The sequence below is a fragment of the Candoia aspera genome, chromosome 1, assembly GCF_035149785.1.
Source record: "Candoia aspera isolate rCanAsp1 chromosome 1, rCanAsp1.hap2, whole genome shotgun sequence".
Lineage (NCBI taxonomy): Eukaryota > Metazoa > Chordata > Lepidosauria > Squamata > Boidae > Candoia > Candoia aspera.
Window position 1 is genome coordinate 268,473,098 of NC_086153.1, and position 23,478 is coordinate 268,496,575.

Genomic DNA, 23,478 nt, shown 5'->3' on the forward strand with positions numbered 1-23,478 from the left:
GCCATAGGACTGCTAAACTAAGGAATAATATAATATAGTAATATAGCTTGTTGATTTCTTGATAAAAATACAGGCTTACTTGCTGTCCCAGATTACAGTTTAAATTAGTAACAGATGTCTGTACTGGCTTTAACTTGTCTTTTTATTTTTATTTTTTTATTTTGCTTTTTATTTGTTGTAATCCACCTTGATAGGACAAATCAAGCAGAAAGGCTGGAAACAAATTAGTATTGATATAAGAAATAGAAGAAATGTTCAGTCTTCATTTCTGTTCCATAAATAGCAGATAAGTGCATTATGCAGATAGCATTTAACCCACTGAATCATAGTTGGACACTAAATTGTATCTCTGTAATTAAAACCATCTTCTGTGTTCATTTATTTAAAAGAAAAATGTGAAGTGGTATGCAGATTTATATGTCTTGATTGTGTCCTTGTTAGATTGGTAAATACTGTATTTTAGGAGGGCAGAGCTTAATTTTGCCTTTCCCTTCTGTCATTGCAAGTGTTTGCGGATTTCCACATTTTCCCAATTAGTCAACTTGTACCTTGGGACCAAACCATATGGTACACACTTACTTTGCTTTTCTACTGTTTGTCTACTCATGGAGAATTGTCAGTTGTTTTCAGTTACTTTTTCCTTCATTCCCTTCTCCCCCCTCAGATTAAATAGCCCTTACAGCAAGATACAAATATTCACTTTATAATTCATCTTTTGGAAACAAGTGCATTATTTTAAAATCCCCAGGGACATGCTGCTATGCAAAATAACGACGTAAATAGCATTAAGTTCCTACTGCAGCAGCAATCTTGTGATCACATCAGGAAAAAAAAAAAACCATGTTCAACATCTCTAGAGTGAGGTGGAGTGCTGCTATTTTTAGCTACATCTGTTCCGCTTTGAAATCCTATGGTCAGAGTTTTAACAGAAAGCTATCAGTGGGCACTATTTCCAGATCACATCTCTTTATTATAAAGACTCATAGCTTTTTTTTTTTACTGCTAGTAAAAATAATCCAAGATTTTGAAGTATATTGACAAAGATGAACTACCATAAATATTTATACTCTTTATTAATCCATGTGTTATCAGTAGCTTGTTAATAGAATATCATACATATTGTAGAATCCAGTGCTATGCTAGCAGATGCCTGAATGCCCAGTAGGAGTTTTGCTGAATCTCCTTCTTGCTGGAGGTTGCAATGCTTAGATTAGGAGATAGCCAACATAAATTGCTTGATAGGGTATGCTGTGTCCACAAAAGTTTTGCAAGAGCTTGTTAACTTATTAGAACAACAGAAACAAAGAAAATATGGCACCTGAAAATCTAATGTCTAGATTCAACCAGAGTATGAAATGTTTGATCAAGCTATGCAATGGTGATGATGATAAGCCATCAAGTTGACTCTTAGCAGCCACATAGATGGATTTCTTCCAGGATGATCTGTCCCCCATCTGGTCTTCCAACGATGTACCCATTGCCACTGTAATTGAGTCAGGCATATATTTTTGTAGTGCTTGTAGAGGCATGACATTCAGCTTGATAACGGACAAAATATAAGTCAAGTAAGTATCAGACATAAAACAGCACCACTTGTGAAAAATATATAGTAGGAAGAAACATACTAGAAAATAAATTAAGTATTTAATTATTGAGTTATAAGTGTGATAGGCATCCTTCATCATGTATTAAGCTAGATTGTTATGCGGGGGCTAAATAGTGTTGTGTAAAGGAACTTTGAATTCTGTGTGGTATATACTTTTATTGCTGTTACTTTTGGCTAAAAAATATCAGGAAGCAACTTTGAACTGTCAGACTGATTATTTTGCTCCCAGGTTGTCATTTGATAGTGTTAAGTAATGAATAAAACTATGAACTATATTCCTCCATTCATAGTTATTTATACTGGAAAATACCTGATCCAGTATGAAAGGTGAGTTGCTTAAAACTGGTCAGTGATGAATGCCTAGACAAGAATAATTTTAAATGACTATTAAATAAGTGACCTGTTAGACCTAACAGAAGAGGCTTGTGTACTGCAGAATAATAACTAAATATTATTTTTGGAAATCTTTTCTTTATTGCAAAATAAGAAAGTTAAAATTTCTTAAAAGCTTTCAAATCAAATACAAAAACAATCTGGTCAAAATGAAGGTTTGTTACAATGGTATATTTCAATAGCTGGCTGTTTTACCATTTCACCTTAGCATATAATAGAAATGAGACACAGTGCTCTATGGTTACCTGTTATGTTTGTGTTCTTTATTTCAGAGAGCAAATTCAAGGTGGAAACAAAAACAATTGTTGCTGACTTTTCAAACCGAGAAAATATTTACAGCAATATAAAAGCAGGCTTGGAAGGCCTTGAAATTGGTATTTTAGGTTTGTATCTTAAATTCATCTTCTTTGGGGGTTTTTTAAAGGGGGTGGGGTGGGAGGAAACCCTAGCCTTGCAACAAGCAGATAAAATGCACTTTTTAATTGCATTTGTTCTCTGTGGAACAAAGCTTGACACGTTGAACACAAAAAATAGAACATTTTCTTCCAAAGATAATTTAATGTAATGTCATTTACCCCATATCTTTCTTACTTTACATATCTTTAGAGATACCATTACCCCATTATGTGTATCTAGTAAATGTACAAAGTTCTGCCCTATTCCGACTAGGTGTAAATGGTGTCAACAAGCGGCCTAGATGTTTTAATTATTTATGTTTTAAAAGAAATAACTTACCTTTCTCCTTAAAATATCCAGGTTGCTCTTATCGAGTACACTTTAATATCAGCCATTTTGGGGGGAAATTTACATACATTTTAAACCCTACAAACTCTTTTTGCTGGGCAGAATTCTATGTGGGTTATACAAAATAAAATCACAATCTCCATATATTCCTATTACAGGCTACAGTTCCCTCTTTAGAACTACATATTTTGACAGTATTGCAAAAGGAAAAAGAAAAGCAAGTGACTCAGAAATAATGTCTTGTATTAGAGTCTGCAAGTACTGAAATCATTTTACTAAGCACTAGTATACATTGTTCAACAATTTGAAGATGAAGAGTTAAAAAAAAAAGTTTCTTTCCTTGAACAGGAAGCAGTCTATTTCTCTCCTTCTACCCTGACATTCTTGAAGTGAAGAAAGAATCCTCAGATTATATCAGATGTGCTTTCATAGAAGAGAACCAAAGCCAAGCTCTTTTCATAAAAGAGAAGCAAAAAGCCAAGACTGCTGATGATATACAGTATGTAGATATTGGTAGTGGTGACCGAGGGGAATAAGGAAAGGAAAGGCACTAAGAAGGTTGAAGGTTGGTGGGGTATGTCAAACTGGGACATTGATGTGGCAACAACTGAAAGTAAGGAAGGAAAGGGTTTTGCTTCTGCCAAACTGAGGTTGATCCCTGGTTTACACAGTAGAGCTTAAAGTTTAAAGTACTCTTTAATATTGTTGGCCATGGCATGTTCTAGAAGGGAAAATTATCCTAGCGGTTAGGATTAATTAATATCTTGCATGCGCTCTCTCTGCTTCCCACCTTTTAAAGTGGTGATTAGAGGTTTCACTATCAGTAGTAAAAAGTGTGAATTAAATGAATTGTCAATTAGCTACCAGTTGAGTTGGGTAACTTCCGTTAACTGTACAAATACAATTTTTCCAGTCATTAATAATAGCTCCTGTGAGGACATTCCAGTTAAGTCTATAGTCCCATTCAACTTGTTGTCCCCCACTTTTACCTCAGAGTTTTTCACACTGTGTTCTCTGGAACTGTAGGCTTTCATGAGAACTTGAGGGGGTTCTATGAGAGACTAAGGACAAAAAAAGGTTGGCTCAAACACAACCTATTTTCTATCAATAAATCTTTGCCTTTTGATTAAGGGCTCTGGGAATTCATTCATTCATTCATTATATGATTTTATTAAGAATTTTGTTTATAATAAAATCTAATACAAACCAAACTTAAAGAAAAGAGGATAGAGAGGAGGAAAAAGTGCAAGGAAAAAGAAAAAAGAGAAAGAGAAAAGTAAGAATAAAGAGAAAAGAAATATATAAAGAAGTGATTTCCAATCTTAATCAAAAGTATAAACAAATTTAGTAACTGTTCACCCTCTCTAAAGGTACATTTATCTCTTTATCCCATATCCCATCTCTTATCTATAAACAAATCCATAAACCATCATCATTATTATTTAACAAACATCCTGTGTCATGAAAAAGTGTGAAGAACTGTGTTCTATTTCTTTTCAACATTGTTAAACAATCATTTTTTCTAGTCTACCATCTACTCACATCACATGTCCAAAGGATGTACACTTTTGCTTGCTGACCAAAGGCACAGCCTGTATTTAATCTAGAACTGGTTGATTTATTCTTCTTGAGGCTCATGGTACTCTTAGTAATTGTTTCTCAATCCCTAATTGTGGGCATCTGCCTTTCTTTTTAACAGTGATAAGTTTTCACATCCATATATTACTACCATAAGCTATTTTCATTTCGTTTGTCATTTCAGTACGCTTATTCTTTATGAACTTGTTAAGTGTTGTCATTGCCTTCTTCTATAGGAGTAATCTCTTCACTGCTTCAGCATTCTGTCTATCTCTGTTCTTGAGCCCAAGAAAACAAAACTATTTACCACCCTCAGATTGATACTATCTTTTTTTTCTGAAAAAGACTCACTTAAAATGAGTGGTAACTCTGATAAAAAATACTTCATGAAAAACATAGGTTGAAATTGTTGAATGAAAATTCTGTCAATTGATTGGGGATGACCAGAACACTTACATAGATTTGAAGTATGTGAAAAGAGTTTTTCAGAACACTTATATTTGGCTAATCTGTAAAAAATGGACTTCCTAGCAGCATGGAAACAAAACAGAAAACATCTTAAAAACAAGAAATGGTTTAATGGTTATTAAAGAAAGAAAATGCTTAATGTAATAAAACTGTTATTAACGATACTGTTCTGTGTTATTCTTACACTCCTGTTTTCTTTGTCTTCCTCACTTCACTCAAATATTCTTCATTGAGTAATTTCCAAGATTTCATACACCATGTGTTGGCTTACACTGCCATCTAATGTTCTATAGTCTGATTCAGGACCAGTTGAAGAACGTTGTTAATAAACAGGGCTATAAATGATATTGATGTGCAGCTCATGGTCAGCAATTTGGCATATTAGGGCAAATAATCATACAGTAGTTTTGCATGCATCAGCTGTGAAAGAATTTAAAAACGTACAGTAAATTATTTCTCAGGGAGAAATTCAAGGGAATCTTGAATCCTGATGACTGCCTGGACAAATTCATGTGGTTTTCTTGGCAAGGTTTTCTGAAGGAGTTTGCCATTGCTTTCTTCCTAGGGGTGAGAGAGCGAGTGGCCCAAAGTCACCCAGCTGGCTTCATGCCTAAGGCAGGAATAGACTCATAATCTTCTAGCCTGGTGCCTTTAACTATTACACCAAACTGGCTCTCTCAGTAATATTACAGGATTTTGCATCTGAGTGAAGAAAAGAGGGCTGGGGTGATGATTAATAAACTTTACCCAATTATTTTCTGGATTTTATTTATATCATATTCAGTTCTGTGCAAAAGTATTTGCCTCCTTTTGGTTATTCTGAATTGCTGCGTGTCTTTGCTGCTGAATATTATTAAGCTTCATGTAGGGCCTATTAATATATAAAGTGAATATGAGTGAACAAATAAGATCAAAGTTTGGTTCTTGTTTAACTCAGTTAATAAAATCGCCCAGCATGCAGTGAGCCAGTATGAGAAAGTAATCACTCCATTAGATTCAATAAGTAGTTACAGTACCTTTAGCTGCAGTACCTGCAACCAAATGCTTCCTGTAATTGATGATCAGTCTCTTACATCACTATATAGGAATTTTGGCCCATTCTTCTATGTCATACTGCTTTAGCTCAAAAACACTGGAAGATTTTCTAGCATGAACTGCTTGTTTCAAGGCCTGCCATCATATTTTGCTTGGCTGTTTCAAAACATTACATTTGTTCTTCATCTATTCTCTTCTAGACTTAATTTGTTGAAAATCACTATCTTGTTGCCTTTCCCCCATTATGCTTCAGCTTCAGCTAAGGAAGAGATCTGTATTCAGCTAATGAAGAGATCTGTATTCTCCTGTAGATTTCTCTGATACAAAGCAGAATAAGGGCAAGTTGTCCAGATCCTGAGACAGTAAAGCATCCTCAAGCCATGACACAATCACCTCCAGGCTAGACAGTGGTATGAGATTCTTATTGTGGAATGCAGCATATGGTTTCTGCTGTACATAATGATATTCATGTAGCCCAGAAAGTTCCACTTTTGATTCATCAGTCTATCATCCAGGTGTTGAATTTTGTTTTGGGGGATGTTTGTTTTGTTTTGTTTTTCCAAACTTGAGATGGTTTTGTTCCTCTTCCATGAATTCCATTTATACCTGGTACTTTTCTGATGGTTAAACCAAGGTGAGAGAAGCCTGCAGATCTCTGGATGTTGTTCTTGGGTTCTTCATGACTTCCTGGATCATTTTATGCTGTTTTCTTTTAATTATTTTTGCAGGATAACCACTCTTGGAAAGACTCATTGTTGGCCCAAGTCTTCTCCATTTCAAAACTCTGTCTTTGAGGGTTGGTTGTGCCCCAGAGCTTTAGAAATGGATTTGTAACCTTCCTCAGATGGAAACCTTCAGAAATTTCTTTTAATGGGGGCATGACATACCTCTAGAATCAGTGAGATGAGAATTTCACTGATATAAAGGGTGCCAAAGTTTATGAGATTTACATAGGGCGGGATTAGCCCAAATTATTGGTGATGATTCAGTAAAGTACTCATGAAACTGGCCATAATTATGTTTTTAGCTTAATTGATTGAACTACAGGGGTGAATGCTTTTTCATAGAGTCTAGTTGTATCCTGGGTTATTTGTTTATGAATTAATCATTCACCCAAGGTCCATTTATATACCACATGAAACTGATAATGTTCAGTCAGAAAAATCAGATAATCCAAAAGAAGATGAATTCTTTTTCACAGAACTGTGTTTTATTGACAGAAAGGCAACACATTATGTTTCTTTAAGAGATAATGAAATTTCAATTCATAATTGTGTAAATTGCCTGAAAAATACGAACTCAGTTGTATATTGGCATGTAATTGAGTTTAATGTTAAACTACATATTAACATGTTTGCTAGAATGCTGCTGTTTGTATTCTTTTAAAGTTTAATCCCAACTGGAGTACTGTATGTCATTTAAAGTAACTAGATTGTAAAAGTAACTAGACTGCATTGACATACAAAGTACTCTTCATAAGAACTGTTGTATCTTACACTGATTTAGCTGATGACATTTCCTTAGCTGTATGTACCAATCATAAAATCAGTTACATATGTTAGCATTTGCATACTTTTAAAGTCATGCTTTTCATTGACCTGATCCAAACGTAACTCAGTCCAATGAACCGTATCTTAGTACACAGAAAATGGGATTGTTTCTGCATAATGGAACAGAAAGCTTTCTCGCTATAGCTAAACCAAGAAGCTGTATTTTAATCTGTTATTTAATTTCTAATGATACATCATAGTCAGATCCTAATTGGAGGTCAGGATTAAACTGTGAATTTAGACTGTAATTGATGGATTGAAATGTAAACATAGATTAAATGCAGAGAGCTTCTTAAAACAGACATATTGAAATCATGGTAAGTGAAGTCATTGATTTCAGTGGCAAAATTCACAAATCAAACAAAACCATTGAGCTATTTGGTTTAGCTTAATGTATGGATTATTTAGTGCTGTGTGTGAGCCAGAACATTATGGCTTGTTAAACTAATCATGGTAGACGATCCTGGTTTAGTGTCATGCGTGAAAACAACCAGGAATCTGTGGTAAGTATGGCTAAGTCTAGATCCAGTCACATTAGTCTTTCTGGTGCTTTATGGAGCTGACTTTAACAGAAGTGGTTGCATTGTCTTTCTTTTGTGTTCACTGTTATTTGGTGACTTGATTAATAACAATTTAAGAAACTTTAATACATTCATAATCTCAGGCATCAATGCTTAAAGGAACTGGGGATGTCAGTGACATGCTGTTTAACTAATAGCTAAACACAGTGCTATCCAAAAGTTAATTTCAGAACATCATACATTCAAGGTGTAAATTTAAAAAAATTATGTATGTTTCAGTGAACAACGTGGGCGCTTCCTATGATTATCCTGAATATTTCCTTGAGGTCCCAGATTTAGATAAAGTAAGTATTCTTTTCCTCCCTCACCTATCTTATAAATTTAAGTGATATTTGTTAAAGTGTGACACTGGTTTTATTTGATTTCTTTATATAATCATAGCTGAAAAAATATGAATAAGAACTTACTGGAGTAGCAACCCCACATAGATTTAGAGAGAGTTCGCTAAGCGGTTCATTAACTTAAAATAAATTAAGATGTGTAATGACTAATCCTAATCCAAGGATTCAGGATGCTTCCATACCCTCATCCTGCCTCCCACAATATTAAGTGCATTAGTCTTGTTTGAATTAATGTTGTATTTACACTTTTGTTTCTCAGGTTTGTAGAAGTCTTTCTTTCGGTTTTGTTTCACATGCAAGAAAAATAATTGAGGCTACTATACTGGCCTTTAAGAGCAGGAATTGCTTTGTGCTTAACATATCCTGATTGTCTGACCTCCACCTTAACTTGGTAAAATGCATACAAGATGTATTACACACATAGTTAAGCAATATCAAATAAAACATAGCAAAATGAGGTCTTTAAATAAATTAATTACAATGTACTTTATATTATTATGTTCTGATATGTGGAAAGCTGTGATGATGAAAATTCCACCCCAGCCTCCCAAGTTAATACCTAAAGAAAATACTGATTTGTTGCCAACTAGCATTCAATTGATTTATGTCACACCTTCAAACAAGGATTCAAGATCGGAAAGTAGATCGTTATGACCGAGTTCTTTAAGTTCATTAAAATGCAAGATAGAAAAACAATAGATAGTTGTACTTGCCCCTTAATGATACAAGCATTGTAATTTGGAGCCAAGAAAGCATACAGATATTGTTTCAAATTGTGATATGCTTTCCTTTCATTCTTTACCTTACCTACCTTTTATATCTTCTTTTTCTTTACTGCTTCCTCAGTGACCTTGTCTGAGGTTTCTTTTTAAGAAGACCTTGTCTCTCAGCTCATTTAGAAGTTGCATTTGTAACCTTTCTCGCCTCAAGACTGAAACTTGGCTCCTCAGTGCATTCATTCATTCATTCATTCATTCATTCATTCATTCATTCATTCATTCAGCCACCCATCTTGACCCAAACTCTGGGCAGCTCACAACCCAGAAATAAAACAATATCTATCTCCAGTAAAATAAAAACATTTAAAACCAATATTACTGATTCTCAGTTCAAAATGGGCACACCAGACACTTGATGAATGCCAGTGTAATTTGGGGAAATGCCAACAGGAAAGGGAATCATTTGAACCAGATTTTCATTCCCAAAGTAGAGCAGATCAGCCTGAGCCCACTCCATTCTAATGTTGGGTATCAGTTAAGTCCAGTCCTAATCCCTTTTTCTGGTGCTTTGCAATGCTGTAGAAAAGGAGGAGAAGCATTAATAATTGGTATACATGTCACGCATAAGTCCATTCTCAAAGCAGAACAGTCCTTGCAATTAGGCTCACTCCAGTTACAGTGTCTTGCAGGGTGAAGAGATCATACAGTGGGAGCGCCTTAATTTTACCATTTGCTCCCCACGGCTGTGCTCCATTGTTCCTAATAACTCATCCTGAGTGGCTGTGTGATAATATTTTTATTTTTTCATTCAGTCCATATGCTATCTGATCTGGAAGCTAGTCAAATTCAGAAATTCTGGGGACATAATCTGTAGTTTTCAGAGTGCTACATTTAGCAAGAATAAAGACGTGTGAATTAATCCCTTATATTTCCAGCTCAGCTCCCAATAATCATCTCCTCTGCATTCAGGAAGGGACATCATCCTTTTCTTCTGCAGAAAAAAACCCCTGACCGTCAGTAATCATTGTAGAGATTACCACATTGTAGAGATTACCATTTTATCACAATCTGTCCTAAAATGGTAACCTTAAAATATTTTTTTAAGAAAACAAACTTACTTTGAGATGATACACTGATACAGCATGCTCGTGTCAACTCTGCTAAGAAAAGTTTATTAACATTTCTGATTCTCCTGTAACTCTAGGAGAATAGAGATCTGATTCTTTGAATTCTGGATCCAGAAATCAAATCAGATCAATGCATTACCAGGGTCCCAGTTGGGCTCCCAAGTTTAATCAAATGGTTTTTGCATAGTATACTCTAGTCATCTTAGTTGCTGTACACCTTTAAATCAAGAGTTCATAATAATGTTATACTTTTTTTTCCCCATTACAGAATATTGACAGTATGATAAATGTTAATGTCATATCCATGTGCAAGGTAAGTGCCATTTTGGGAATTTTTGATAATTCAGGGACATTATTTTGCAGATATAAAATAATAAAGTATTTGTCTTAAAAACGATTTTGGTGCACTTTAGTCTCTGTAAAGCAGGTGCAATTATACATGGCCATTTTATGCATTAAAATGGCTTCCCTGTAGAGTTTCTCCATAAGTCTATCTTTCTGTACCAACTTCTTGAAGTTTTTCGGCATATGTTACTAGCACAATACTTTCCTGTAGAAGAAAGGGTGAAATGTTCTTGAAGTTGTTCATACCTCAGCCTGCCAAGCCTTTTTGGTATTTCTATATAAAAAAAGTTTTCTTACTCTGGAAAAGAGATGTGTAGAAAGTAACATCAGAAATAGCAGAAGAACTTGCAACCCTTTCTAAGGAATCATATTCCAGGCAAAAAATAGAGAAAGGGCATTTGGAAAATTATATTGAAAACTCAGAGGCCAAAACATTTTACACCCTTTTTTCCAATTGTTCTTTTCCATACTGCAAATTAAATCTGAGTAGTTCCACAAGTAATTCCCTGAATATTTTTTCTAGCTAGTTTTATTCGTTCATTTCCTTTTATTCCATGTTCCATTTAATTTTTTTCAGTTACATTACAGGCTTCAGGCATCTCTTCTGCCTTTCCTCTGGACACCATTTTACAAGTGTTTCATTTGGAAGCATGGCATTTCCGCCTTGATAGAGAAAGACTGCTATTTCCTCTGCTTGAGAGAATGACATATTGTTGCCATTTTCCCAAACAATATTGTCAGGCATTCTCATTTCGAGAACAAATCTTTCCCCTACTTTCCAAAATCTCAAAGCAATGCTTCTCTGTCTTTTGAAATTAAACATATCTCTGATGTCACAAAGTTGAGGTCAAAAGAACACATAAATCTTAACTACTAAAAAGATGCTGATATAAAGGAAACAACCAGTATTCCTAACTTATTATTTCTATGTGGTATGCTAATACTTCTATTTATAGCTTTCTATTTCATCTGAGTTTAAATATAATCACTTTCTAGAAACAGTAATGTTGTAGGCCTCTACTGGAGTATGATGTACTGTATATATCATGCCATATAAACTTTTATTTTTATTACTGTATTCTTACATGAATTTTCCCCCTTTTAAATTAATAAGTGGGAGTGTAAATTGTCCTCTGGTTAGGGAGCACTACTAATTTTGTCTTCTGCTAGTAGGAGTACTCACCAGGGTATGTAGGCGGGGAGTGGTATTGTGCTAAGACACCCTTGAACCTGAAGTATGGCCTGCTGAAAAGCCACACTTCAGCTGTCTTTTAAACATACCTTTTTATTAACAGGTAGTCCTTGCTTACCGACCACTTTTTCAGTGACCATTCGAAGTTGTGATGGCACTGAATGAGTGGTACTTATGACCGGTCCTTGAAGTTCCGGCCATCACCACACCCCCACGGTCACATGATCACGATTCAGGCGCTTGACAACTGGCTCGCACTTCAGACCGTTGCAGCGTCCTGCAGTCGCATGATCATCATTTGCGACCTTCCCTGTCAGCTTCCCGCAAGCAAAGTCAATGGGGAAGCCAGCACGGAAGGTAGGAAGTTGCTCTGGTAAGTCCCCCTGGCCTTCCTGTGCTTGTGTCCTGCTGCGCTATCCATTCCCTGGCCTTCCTGCACCCATGCATGGCCTGCACCAGGCCTCCCAAGCCCTCCCCTGGTGTCAGGCCCAGCCCAAGAACGACCAAGAATCAGTCCAGCCAAACTTCAGTTCTTTATTTGCTAAGGCCATACAGACAGAATTTTGCCAGGCTAAAGCAACTCTACCTAACCTAAGGGGAAATACCCTGGGAAAGCTCTAGGTGGGGCTATTCTGAACCTCTTCGTTTTCCCACAACTGCCTCCTGGACTATGATTCCTCTTATCTCCTTCCCCTTCTTGGAATGAGCTCCCTCCTTCCCAAGAACCAGCAGCACTGCCAAAATCCACCACACCTGGCCTCCCCCAATTAGTGTGTGGCCTGTGCTGGCTCTCCCGGGGCCTCCCCCACCCCCCTGCGGCACCCCCGCACTCCTTATCTGGGACTCCCTCTGCTTCCAACTTAATGGCCCACACATCTTCGGGTTACGACAGCAACCAGGACTGCCTGGATTGTTGTCACTAAGCAATCCGGTCATGTGACATTACTTTTTATACCCTATCGTTTAACGACGGCATTCCCAGTTCCAATTGCCGTCGTAACCTGAGGACTATCTGTAAAATCTATATATGCTTGCATTCCAAAAAATACTTCCTTATCAAAAGAACTATGCTTAAGAATCCTATTGATTCACATTGTATTTATTTAGTGCCGTATATATGATGATACTGTATATATGATGATGGCAAATGATTGTACCTGTATCCAGAGAAAATGTCAGAATCCCCACTTAGATGCAGTATATGACGTTCCTGAGCCTTTCAGGAAGCTCAGAAATAAATGACTCCTTGATTGCTATAGGCTATTACTGCATGAAAATGCTTAGTTGAAATGCTGTAAATAGTAATCAGTAAAATAGGAAGTGTTTTATTTGCCATATTTAATCTATCTAAAAATTATTGTCCTACCCTCTATACATAGTCCTGTATTCCTTCAGAATACCTAAAATTACCTAAAATGTTCATATTCTTCAGAATGGAAATTAGACCTTTTAAAAAGTTGCTTGTAGTAGCTAGAAAAGGTGGCATTAGAAAAGAACTTCTGATTGTCAGTGGCTAGTCAGATTTGTTCTTTGATTAACCTTCTCTAGCTCAAATTGTTTTAATTCTCATTTTACAAATATGCTATTAGATGTGATTTGTTAAAAAGCCACTTGGTTATTCCACAGAAGACAGCTGTTATTTCCAGCCCAAGTCCATCTGTTGGGTCATGATGGTATGGTAATTTGACACCATTACTGTACTTTGCAGAAATGATTATAAGAGACAGCTGACCTTAAGTACATAGGCAGACTATACTGAAATACATTGTTAGATGTTTAAGAAAGCAAAATACTTCATAAGAATGAGGAATTACCATCTCTGATCATTGCTGATGCAACAGACTGTGTTCCCCTCCTCCTTCCTCCCAGAGACCATTGATACCAATGATCAAGGAGGAAGAGCTATAGGACCATCTGCTCTGTGGGTGATTGTGATATCTGTGCCTCTGTAAGCAACCCATTTAATATCACTTCTGGCTTTTATATGACCCATAAAACATTAAGGAGTGGTACTTGAATTTTACTGTTGTCCTTATACATCCCCTTTTTTCTTTTACACCATAGAGTTTTACAGTGCTAATCTGAGGGCAGGGTTTGTCTTGTTTGTATTCTATAAATTCACTCTGGGATACTTTCAGGCTAAGAGCAGAGTATGAATAAATAATATAAAAATAGCAGTAAAGGAATTGTGTAGGATATAGAGTCTGACTATCTCTTCCTGTTGAACTGTTTTCCGTTATCACAGATTATTTACTTAGACCTTACATGCTTGAGGAAATCAAGTATTGCATCCATATCATGCAGTATATGAGAATGAGAATTGTCCAGGACTCATGTCCACCGAAGTCATTTGTCCTCTTCTTATACTTTGCAAGCATTCTGTAGCCATTGCTGATCGTTATGCAAGGTTTCTGTCATGAGCACTGATGGTGAGCAGGAGGGGGCCCCTATCCAGGGGGGAAAACACATGCGTAGTAGAGAGAATTTGAGCCGTCATTCAAAGAGAACCAGAACAGACCCGCCTTGACTTTGGGGGTTTATCTCTATGGGTTTTCTCACACTTCTTCAGTTTGTAAGGATTTTCTGTCTACGGTAGCAGTAATAAAACACTAGAGACCTATTCCTCATTTTGGTGTGGTTCCTGCTTGTCAGGACATCAATCCTAACAAACTCCTACTCCCATTGAAAGAGGGAGGAAAGAAAAGAAAAAATTCTTTTTGGGAAAATGTCTTCGGAAAACCAGGAAATTCAGCAAGCCATTCACCAACTGGCAGCAGCCTTGCAACAACACCAGCAACAAGAAGATCTCCAGGTCAACACATTACAAGCGGCTATGCTACAGCAGTTACAACAACCAGCTCCGATCATCCCACAACCGGTGCCAGCAGCAGCAGCCCCACCAGTAGTCTTTTGATCCCAGGGCAGTTTACCAGAGAAGTTTGGAGAAGAAGCAGGACAGTTGAGAACCTTTCTCACACAGTGCACAATGTTTTTCGACAGCAGACCGGCAGAGTTCCCAACAGACCGAACCAGAGTCACTTTTATTTTAAGTCTGCTAAAGGGTCCAGCAGCCAAATGGGCTATTCCCATGGTAGAGAACAACGACCCAATTCTCAATAACTACCAGAATTTTCTGGCAGGGTTCCAAGCACACATTGACAACCCGATCAGAGAGGTCACTGCCAGCCAGGAACTTCGGAAGCTCAAGCAAGGCAACAAGAGGGTGGGAATCTACATTGCTGATTTCAAGCTGTTAGCAGGATATCTGGACTGGAATGAGAGTGCCTTGAAAGACCAATTCAAACGGGCTGGATGAGGAAATAAAAAACGAATTAGTGCGCCAGGGAACACCAGCTACTTTAAAAGGTTTATATCAGCTGTCTGTGGTCATAGACGCCAGGCTAGAAGAGCTCAGACAGATGCAGCCGGGGAGAGGCAGGGTCTTCAGAGCACTTCCAGGATTTCCAGCTCTCTCTGCAGCATCTTTCTACTCAGGACCAGAGGAGGCGATGCAGATCGGGCCAAGCAGGACACTTACTTCTGAGGCTGAGAGACAGAGAAGGAGAGAGAGAGAGCCCTCTGTTTCTACTGCAGAGTCCAGGGGCACATGGTGAGAGCTTGCCCAGCGAGAAGCCAAGCAAATTCCGTAAGAGCCCCAGGACAAGCAGCAGAACCAAGAGCCACCTCCACCTTGACTTCCAAACAGGGAAACTCCATTGGTCTCCCTCCGCAGAGCTCAGCAGGGAGACCATCAATCAAGAAGGGCTCATTCCGAGGATTCCAGGCAATCCTTTTACTACTTACCAGTCATAATGCACATAACCCCAGAGCACCAGGTCAAATTAGAGGCTCTCGTGGATTCTGGAGCTTCCACCAATTTTATTGATGTACAGACTGTACAAGACCTGAACATCCCGACCATGGAATTGCCACGTCCCATAGAAGTTGAGACCATTGACGGCCAGCCCCTCAAGGCAGGGCAGATTCGAAGATTCACAGAACCTTTGCAACTAACAACGGGAGACCACACTGAGTGGATCCAACTTTATGTTACTGCATCACTTAATGTGCCTATAGTCCTTGGCTGAAGATCCACAACCCATTGCTGAACTGGACTATGGGAGCAATCTCCTTCCCAGCTAAGGAATGCCAGCACCACAAGATTCAAGCCGCTCTTCTCTCTCCAGCAACCAACGCAGTCACAGAAGCAGGGGGGTCCAGTTGCCAGCCAAGTATGCAGATTTCGCAGATGTTTTCAGCGAACAAGAGGCCACAGCACTACCCCCCCCCCATAGGGACTGTGATTGCACCATTGAGTTGATACCAGGAGCCAAGATTCCAGCAAGGAAACAATATCCCATGTCCCCCAAGGAACTAGCCACCTTGAAAGATTACTTGGATTCTAATCTCCAAATGGGTTTCATCCAACCTTCTACTTCCCCAGCATCTGCTCCTACATTCTTCATACCAAAGAAGCCTGACCCGTTGGCACCGGCAGCTCAGGAGGCACCCTTGAGAGTTGTTCATGATTTCAGCTCCCTCAGTAAGGTCACGTTCAGGGAAAATTACCCGCTTCTCCTAATAGCTGACCTGCTGGATTGCTTACAGAAAGCATGCATTTTTACTAGGTTGGACCCCAGGAATGCGTACAATCTGATCCAGATGAAAGAGGGGCATGAATATCTGACTGCCTTCGATACCAGGTATGGAAAATTTGAGTACCTTGTGGTCCCTTTTGGATTAGTGAATGCGGCCACCATATTTTCCTGATCTATGAATCAGATTTTCTCTGATTTACTAGATAAGTATCTGGTCATTTATCTAGATGACTTAGTAATATTCTCTGAGGATGCTACAACTCATGTAACCCATGTACATAATGTCTTACAAAGACTTAGAGGGAACAAGCTGTTTGCCAAGATTTAACAGAATTACATTTCCTGGGCTATAGAATATCAACAGAAGGCATATCCATGGATCCTTCAAAGGTCCAGGCAATTCTTTCTTGGCAACCCCCCCCCCCCCCCCCCGGCAATGTGAAAGATGTACAAAAATTCCTAGGATTTGCCGATTTCTATAGAAGATTTGTACATAAATTTAGTGACAGGGCCAAGCCCCTCACACAGCTTTTGAAGAAAGGATCCAAATTCCTTTGTGGGGAGAGGGAGCAAGCAGCCTTCCAAGAATTTAAGCAACTCTTTGCATCCCAGCCGCTTTTAAAGCATCCTGATACCATGAAGCAATTCATAATACTTTCAGATGCTTCAGATTTTGCTATTGCTGCTGTTTTATTGCAATATACTCACAAAGTAAGGAAGACGTTGCTTCCTTGTGCCTTTTTCTCTCACACGCTCTCGCCGGCAGAGAGAAACTGTGATGTTTTTAACAAGGAGTTGCTGGCAATTAAAGCAGCATTTCAAGAGTGGAGGCACTGGCTGGAGGGTGTGACCTTTCCTGTGAAGGTTTGCACTGATCACAAGAATTTACAGCTTCTACAAAACACCAGATCGCTCACCCCACACCAAATCAGATGGAGCCAGTTTTTCTCCCATTTCAATTTTGTTATTTCTTATGTTCCTGGAGCGCAGGATGCCTTGTCTTGATCCTTTCAGGCAACCCCTGCTACTCACCAGGAGGTCCAGGCTACTATATTACAATCTCACAACTTTGATCAGTCTATGAGAGTGAACCAGACAGAGATTTTAGCAGCAGACAGACAAGCAGAGGACCTCTTTGCAATGGTCAAAGCTCAGCAGCAACAGGACCTGTATGCCAGGGCCAGGATGGATGACCTCCAGAGGGGTCTACAAGACACCGCATCCCCATTTAATGCGGAAGCAGGAATCCTCTGGCATAGTGGGAGATTATACATTCCCCCCTCATTGAGGGAAGAAGTACTGAGACTGCCATGACCATCAAACGGCCGGGCACGGAGGTGTTTCCAATACTCCATAGAGCTCTGAGAGACTACTGGTGGCCTAAGTTGACTGCAGACATAAAGGGTTACGTAGCTTCTTGTCATACCTGTAGACGAGCCGGGAGGCCCGCAGGACTCTTGCAACCCCTCCCCACCCCCAGTGGGCCTTGGGATACAGTTTCCATGGATTTCATCACTGATTTACCCCCAGTCCAGGGGCTGACTTCCATACTAGTGGTGGTGGACCTTTTCACTAAAATGGCACATTTTATTCCTTGCAAGGACCTCCCATCTGCGCAAGCCACAGCACAGTTGTTTATGGACCATGTTTTTAGGTATAGAGGCATGATAAATCACTTGGTGAGTGACAGAGGCCCACAGTTCACTTCCAGGTTCTGGAGGGCCCTTTTCCAGTCATTAGGTGTCCAGATCCACCTGTCATCATTGCATCATCCTTCTAGTAATGGACAAGCTGAGAAAATTAACCAATGGTTACAACAGTATCTTAGGTGTTACACCACTTATCGGCAAGACAATTGGCCAGCCCTGCTCCCCATGGCAGAATTTACTTATAACAACTCTGTGCAATCCTCTACCAAGATGTCTCCTTTCCAAGCACTCTACAGGGTTAGCCCTCAGGTGTTGCCCACCTCCTCACGCTGCACAGGAGTTGTTAAAGAAGCATCTGAACAGAGCAAAAAATGCTTACAAGAGAGCTGCAGATGCTGACAGACAAGAGGGGCCAGCGATTGCTGTAGGAGACAAAGTGTGGCTCTCTACCAAGTTTTTGACTTCTACCAGGCCTTCCAAGAAGTTGGACTCTAAGTTTGTGGGCCCTTTCACTGTGGTGCAACAGATAAATCCAGTGGCTTATCGTTTACAGCTGCCAGCATCCATGAAAGTCCATCCTATGTTTCACAGATCATTGCTAGCCAAAGACCCTCCCCCAAGTGCCTTACAATCGCAAATGCCCCCCCCCCACCTCCAGTAATTGTGGGTGGGGAGGAGGAGTACGAAGTCAAGGAAATTCTGGACTCTAGGAGGAGGGGATCCAATATTTAATACACTGGAAAGTGTATTATTGCCCAGTTTTATTATTATTCCACCATTGCCCAGTTCCCATGGGAGCTTGGAAGGGGAGATGGACTCTCATGAGACTTTGGAGGGAGGAGGGAACTCTGGAGAAGAGGGGGCTGAAATGGAATGTGAATCTGGAGGGGAGGGTGATGTCATGAGCACTGATGGTGAGCAGGAGGGGTCCCTATCCAGGGGGGAAAACGCATGTGTAGTAGTGAGAATTTGAGCTGTCATTCAAAGAGACACAAAACAGACCCGCCTTGACTTTTGGGGTTTATCTGTATGGGTTTTCTCACGCTTCTTCAGTTTGGTAGGATTTTCTGTCTACGGTAGCAGTAATAAAACATTTAGAGACCTATTCCTCGCCTCAGCGTGGTTCCTGCTTGTTAGGACAGTTTCTCCATCCCATCTGTTTTCTTCCCCCACCTGTCCCCCCGGATTCCCCCCCGCCCCCATATTTGCATTGTGAAAACTTTTATTTCCCATTTGTTCCATTTCTGACTCACTTGCGAAGACTGGAAATAGAGATTAATTTTTAAAATTTATCTATTTTACATCAGCAACTGAGGTTATAATATACTTAATATATACTAATATTTAGTAAGCCTTAATAATTCATATACTGTGAAGTATGTAGGACAACACTGTGACAGTCTGGAAAGATGCTAGTGTTTCCTTATTTTTTTCCCTTTTCTATCCTATAAGATCCAGCATTCATTCTGAATTTGTTTCAGTTCTTTAAAATGCTGAATTCTCTCACTAAATTGCTCCCTAATATACTCCATTACAGTTTGTATCTAAAATATAATCATCTGTCACTAGTATAATCTTTTAATTTATCTAATTCAAGTAATTGCATGCTAATTTCTTGGATTTATCATAAACAATTAACATGATTTTTAAAAAAATGATTAACAATGAAAATGCCACAGAAAATTGTGCATGGTTTATATTTTGTAGAGTTCTCTGTCAGACTATGTAGGGGGGGTGGGAGGTGGGGGCAAAAGGAGTGAAGCCGAAGATTAGGGCAGATGTTGTAGCCACAAAGCTTGCAATTTGAATTAGACTCAAGATGGAAGTTGTAGATTGAATTAATGTAATGTTCTCATGATGGTGTTTGTGCTGTGAAAAACAGCAAAATGTATTTTTTGATAAAATACATTCTTGTTTTTTTTTAATGGTAACTGATTGCTATAGTATAGACTCCTTAGATTTGGTATATTAAAATACAGATTAGGCACTTCATAGCTTTGGCTGGAGAACCAGTTTTTCTGATATTATGACAATTTATTTCACAAGAAAGCGAAATTCTTTTAGAATCACTTTTTATGTTAATAGCTGGCTAAAACAATCTGTTGCATAAGATAGAAGGCAGCACTAGGTGAACTGTGGCAAAGTGAAATAATTCTAGCCCTTTTAGTGCCTTGGTTTTCCAGATAATGGAAATTTTTACCTTTAAAAATCACAAAGCCAAAGCCTTACATTTCGTTCCATGTTCAGTAGCCTACAAAATGTTATTCGTGGTTGCCTGTTTATGCTGCTCACCTGAAATGGAATGGATTATGGGAAGTGCCTGGTACAACCTCCCACTTAATCATGCTGGCTGAGATTTACGAGAAATGGAATCCGTGACCAGTTGACTTCTATTTCATATTCTTTTAAATAGTTTAGCTTGCTGTTTCTGATCCCCTTCATACAGTTTGCACTGTTCAACCACTATTGTTTTCCATGCTTTGATATTAATTAAACTTGAATTCTTGTATGATCTGGCATGAGCACTAGATATTTGATCAATCTCACCAATGTGACATACAGAAGCTCTGAAACCATTCTGTAACAGCGCAGAATCAGACAGACTGATAAAGGTGTTATACATGCAGATTAGTTCATCTGATTTCCTCAACATGTTTTATCAAAGAACCAAACTGCATAAGTAGAATAAAAATACACTGCCTCCACAAATGACAGCCTTCAATCCTTCTATAGTTCTTTGAGGTGAAGAGGGGTCAGCTGTTTTATGAGAGGGCTTTCCTCAATCTGGTTTCTACATATTACTTGATCGTTTTCCTTGTTTTTTTTTTTTCAGATGACACAGTTGGTGCTTCCTCGCATGGTAGAAAGGTGAGTCACATAAACACATCCAGACAGCCATCATTATTTATAGGGGAAAATCCTTTCTTTGAAAAATTCATTACTGTGACTAATCAGCCTGGCCTCCATATTTTATTGGCAGTGTAATGCTGTGTGAGTCATGGGATTGGGTGCATGAATCATCAGACCATGAAAGCCTATCTCTACTTGATTCCCTTTTTTATTTTCTTTCCACTGTTTGGTGATTTCTTTTTAAAATGGAATTAAAGAGCCTGAATGACTCATCAGTGAGAATTCAACAACAAGCTATTCTGTGGGGGTGGCTATGATTTTGGGCTTTTCCTGGGAATAACCTTAAAGTCATTCCTGAGTGTCACTGGAGGAAAAACAGATAGAGAGAACAAGCTGTACTTATATGGCAGGTACAGAAAATGTATGCCCAAAAGGAAAAGACTCTGGAATAATAAGAGATGGCAGCCTTTCAGTATTAGTGTAGATCGTCCTTTTGACATTTCTCCATTTACGCCATTGTTACATGAGCTAGATAGTTCTTCTGAAAACTAAACATTATCATTTGCTTGGTCCCTTCCAGGTTATATTCCCCAAAAATGGGCACAGAAAACCATGCTACCGTTAGTCTCTCTCTTCTTCCTTCAGTTTGATATACTTGTTTTTGAAGCACAATATTTGGTTCTGCATTAAAGTGTCTTCTGCTCCCTTGCAGATTATTTCCTCTTTTGATGAGTTAAGTGGTCCATTTTTCCATCCAAGCTCATCTGTTCAGATCTCTTCATGGTGGGACAATGCCAAAAACCTAAGAGACTTCGGCCATTAAAAGTATTTTTCTTTGCTCAGTGTTTAAAGTATTGATTGACTGAGCAAGACGTTCCTTGCTGTCATATAAGCCCTTACCGAAATTAAAATCAGTGCTGAAGTCTTCTTTTCTTGGTGCAGTCTCCTGGCTTTGATAAGTGAGCCTGAGAATAGCGGTAACCCCATAGCAGTTTCACGAGTGCTGAGTTGAAATTTGTCACATCCTCATTTTCTTTCATCAGAACTAAACTTACTCCCCATTGAGCTTTTCATATTTACTATTTAACACATTATTGCTAGTTTTGCATAATGTGTAATTCCAATGTGTAATCCATTCACCTGTACAAGAATCATTGTCAGGAACTTCCAGTTGCTGAGATTGTGGTGAAAGGTACGCATGTGCCCACAGCTGAGGCTCAATTCCTTTTCAACTGTTGCACCTATAGCACCATTAAGTTCTTCCTCTGCATTTCTCTGGTAAAAAGCTAAGAGATTTTGTTTTGTCCTTGTCTAATTTGTTTTTTTCCAATGCTCCTTGTATCATATTAATTTTGTTTTGTTTTGTTTTCTCTTCTACCTTCTGCAATCCTGTGAAGTACCACTTGCGTTTTCATGAAAAGCCTTTGGACTTACAGCAGTAGGAGCATTGTTTTGAAAGTGCTTGAAATATAAGAACATTGCCAACAGATAGTATTTGTCCTAATCTAGACAAATCATCTACATCTATCTTATGTTTTTTATTAGTACCCGTGTGCACACACACACACACACACACACTCCTGTATACTGGAGGACAGATCTCTTCCTTGCAAACTTGGCACCTGAAATGCATCACTGGGTTGTGCTGCTGTAAGGCAGTTTCAGATTTTATTGAGATCTTTGGCAGTAACCATGGCATTGATGCCATTTGCTAGACCTCCCATAGAATTTTGTCAGCACTGTTTTCTCTTAGCCTTCCACCCTTATTTAGATCTAGTTTACCTTCACCTCTTCTTACCTATAATAGTCCTCCAATCCTTTTATGGTGAATGCTTTTACCATATTTATTCTACCTTTCCCATCAGTCACAGTAATGACAGGCATCTCAAGTCTTGGTTGAGAAGCTATAAAGAATGTCTTTACAACCAGGACAGCCCCAGATTGTGCAGCAGTAACTGTTTAGTATTTGCTGCCACTACTTTATTTTCCTCTCCTCAAAAATAATAATAAAAGCACGGTCAAAAAAGGGAAATGCCTTTCCCTTTCTACAGTCTGATGGCTGGATGATGGAACTGAATTCTCCACACTCTTCTTATTGTTAAAAACATTTTCCTTCAGCATTGAAAAGATACATTTAAAATTGCAATTACTCAGTGAACTGAAGACCTGATGTAGCTTATGAATGCATTGCTTATGGACGTAGATTATCCATGAGTGATTATAATGAAATATGGTCATCTTTTACTGAAACTCTTGTATGCAAGTTTGTATACATATATATGTGTATGAGAAGCCCTTTTATATATAATATTTTTGTTGTTGGCTTAGGGTTTTTTTCCTTTTTCCCTTTTATTATTCCAGTGGCAGTTCTCCCAGTCACAAACTGATGCCAAAAATAGCATTTTAAAATCATATTTAGAGTTTATTATGAACTCACAGCAGCAGGGAAAAGCATGGATAGGAGTTAGACTTAAGGAAAAGGTTTGTGCTTCAAAAGATGAAGTATGAACAAAGAACAACAGATAAGGACTAACTAAGATTGCAATCAGGCCTCAGAGAAAAATCAGCTTTGAAGAGAACTGGATGCTTTCCTTGAGCATTTTAAAAATAAAACCAAACACTAATGCCACTCTGCCTAGTTACTGTACTTAGAATTGTGTGTGAAGTAGATTCCTATATCCTGTAAGATTTAATACCAAAAT

General features: G+C 38.6%; 1 protein-coding gene across 1 annotated transcript in view; it reads left to right on the plus strand.

Annotated features, from left to right (window-relative positions):
- HSD17B12 (hydroxysteroid 17-beta dehydrogenase 12) overlaps positions 1 to 23,478 on the plus strand; it is an 83,320-nt gene that overhangs the window by 42,177 nt on the left and 17,665 nt on the right. Inside the window, exons 4-7 of the mRNA XM_063289633.1 lie at positions 2,272 to 2,382; positions 8,175 to 8,239; positions 10,411 to 10,455; positions 20,760 to 20,794. Coding sequence (XP_063145703.1) covers positions 2,272 to 2,382; positions 8,175 to 8,239; positions 10,411 to 10,455; positions 20,760 to 20,794 — 256 coding nt within the window. The remainder of the gene's footprint in view (positions 1 to 2,271; positions 2,383 to 8,174; positions 8,240 to 10,410; positions 10,456 to 20,759; positions 20,795 to 23,478) is intronic.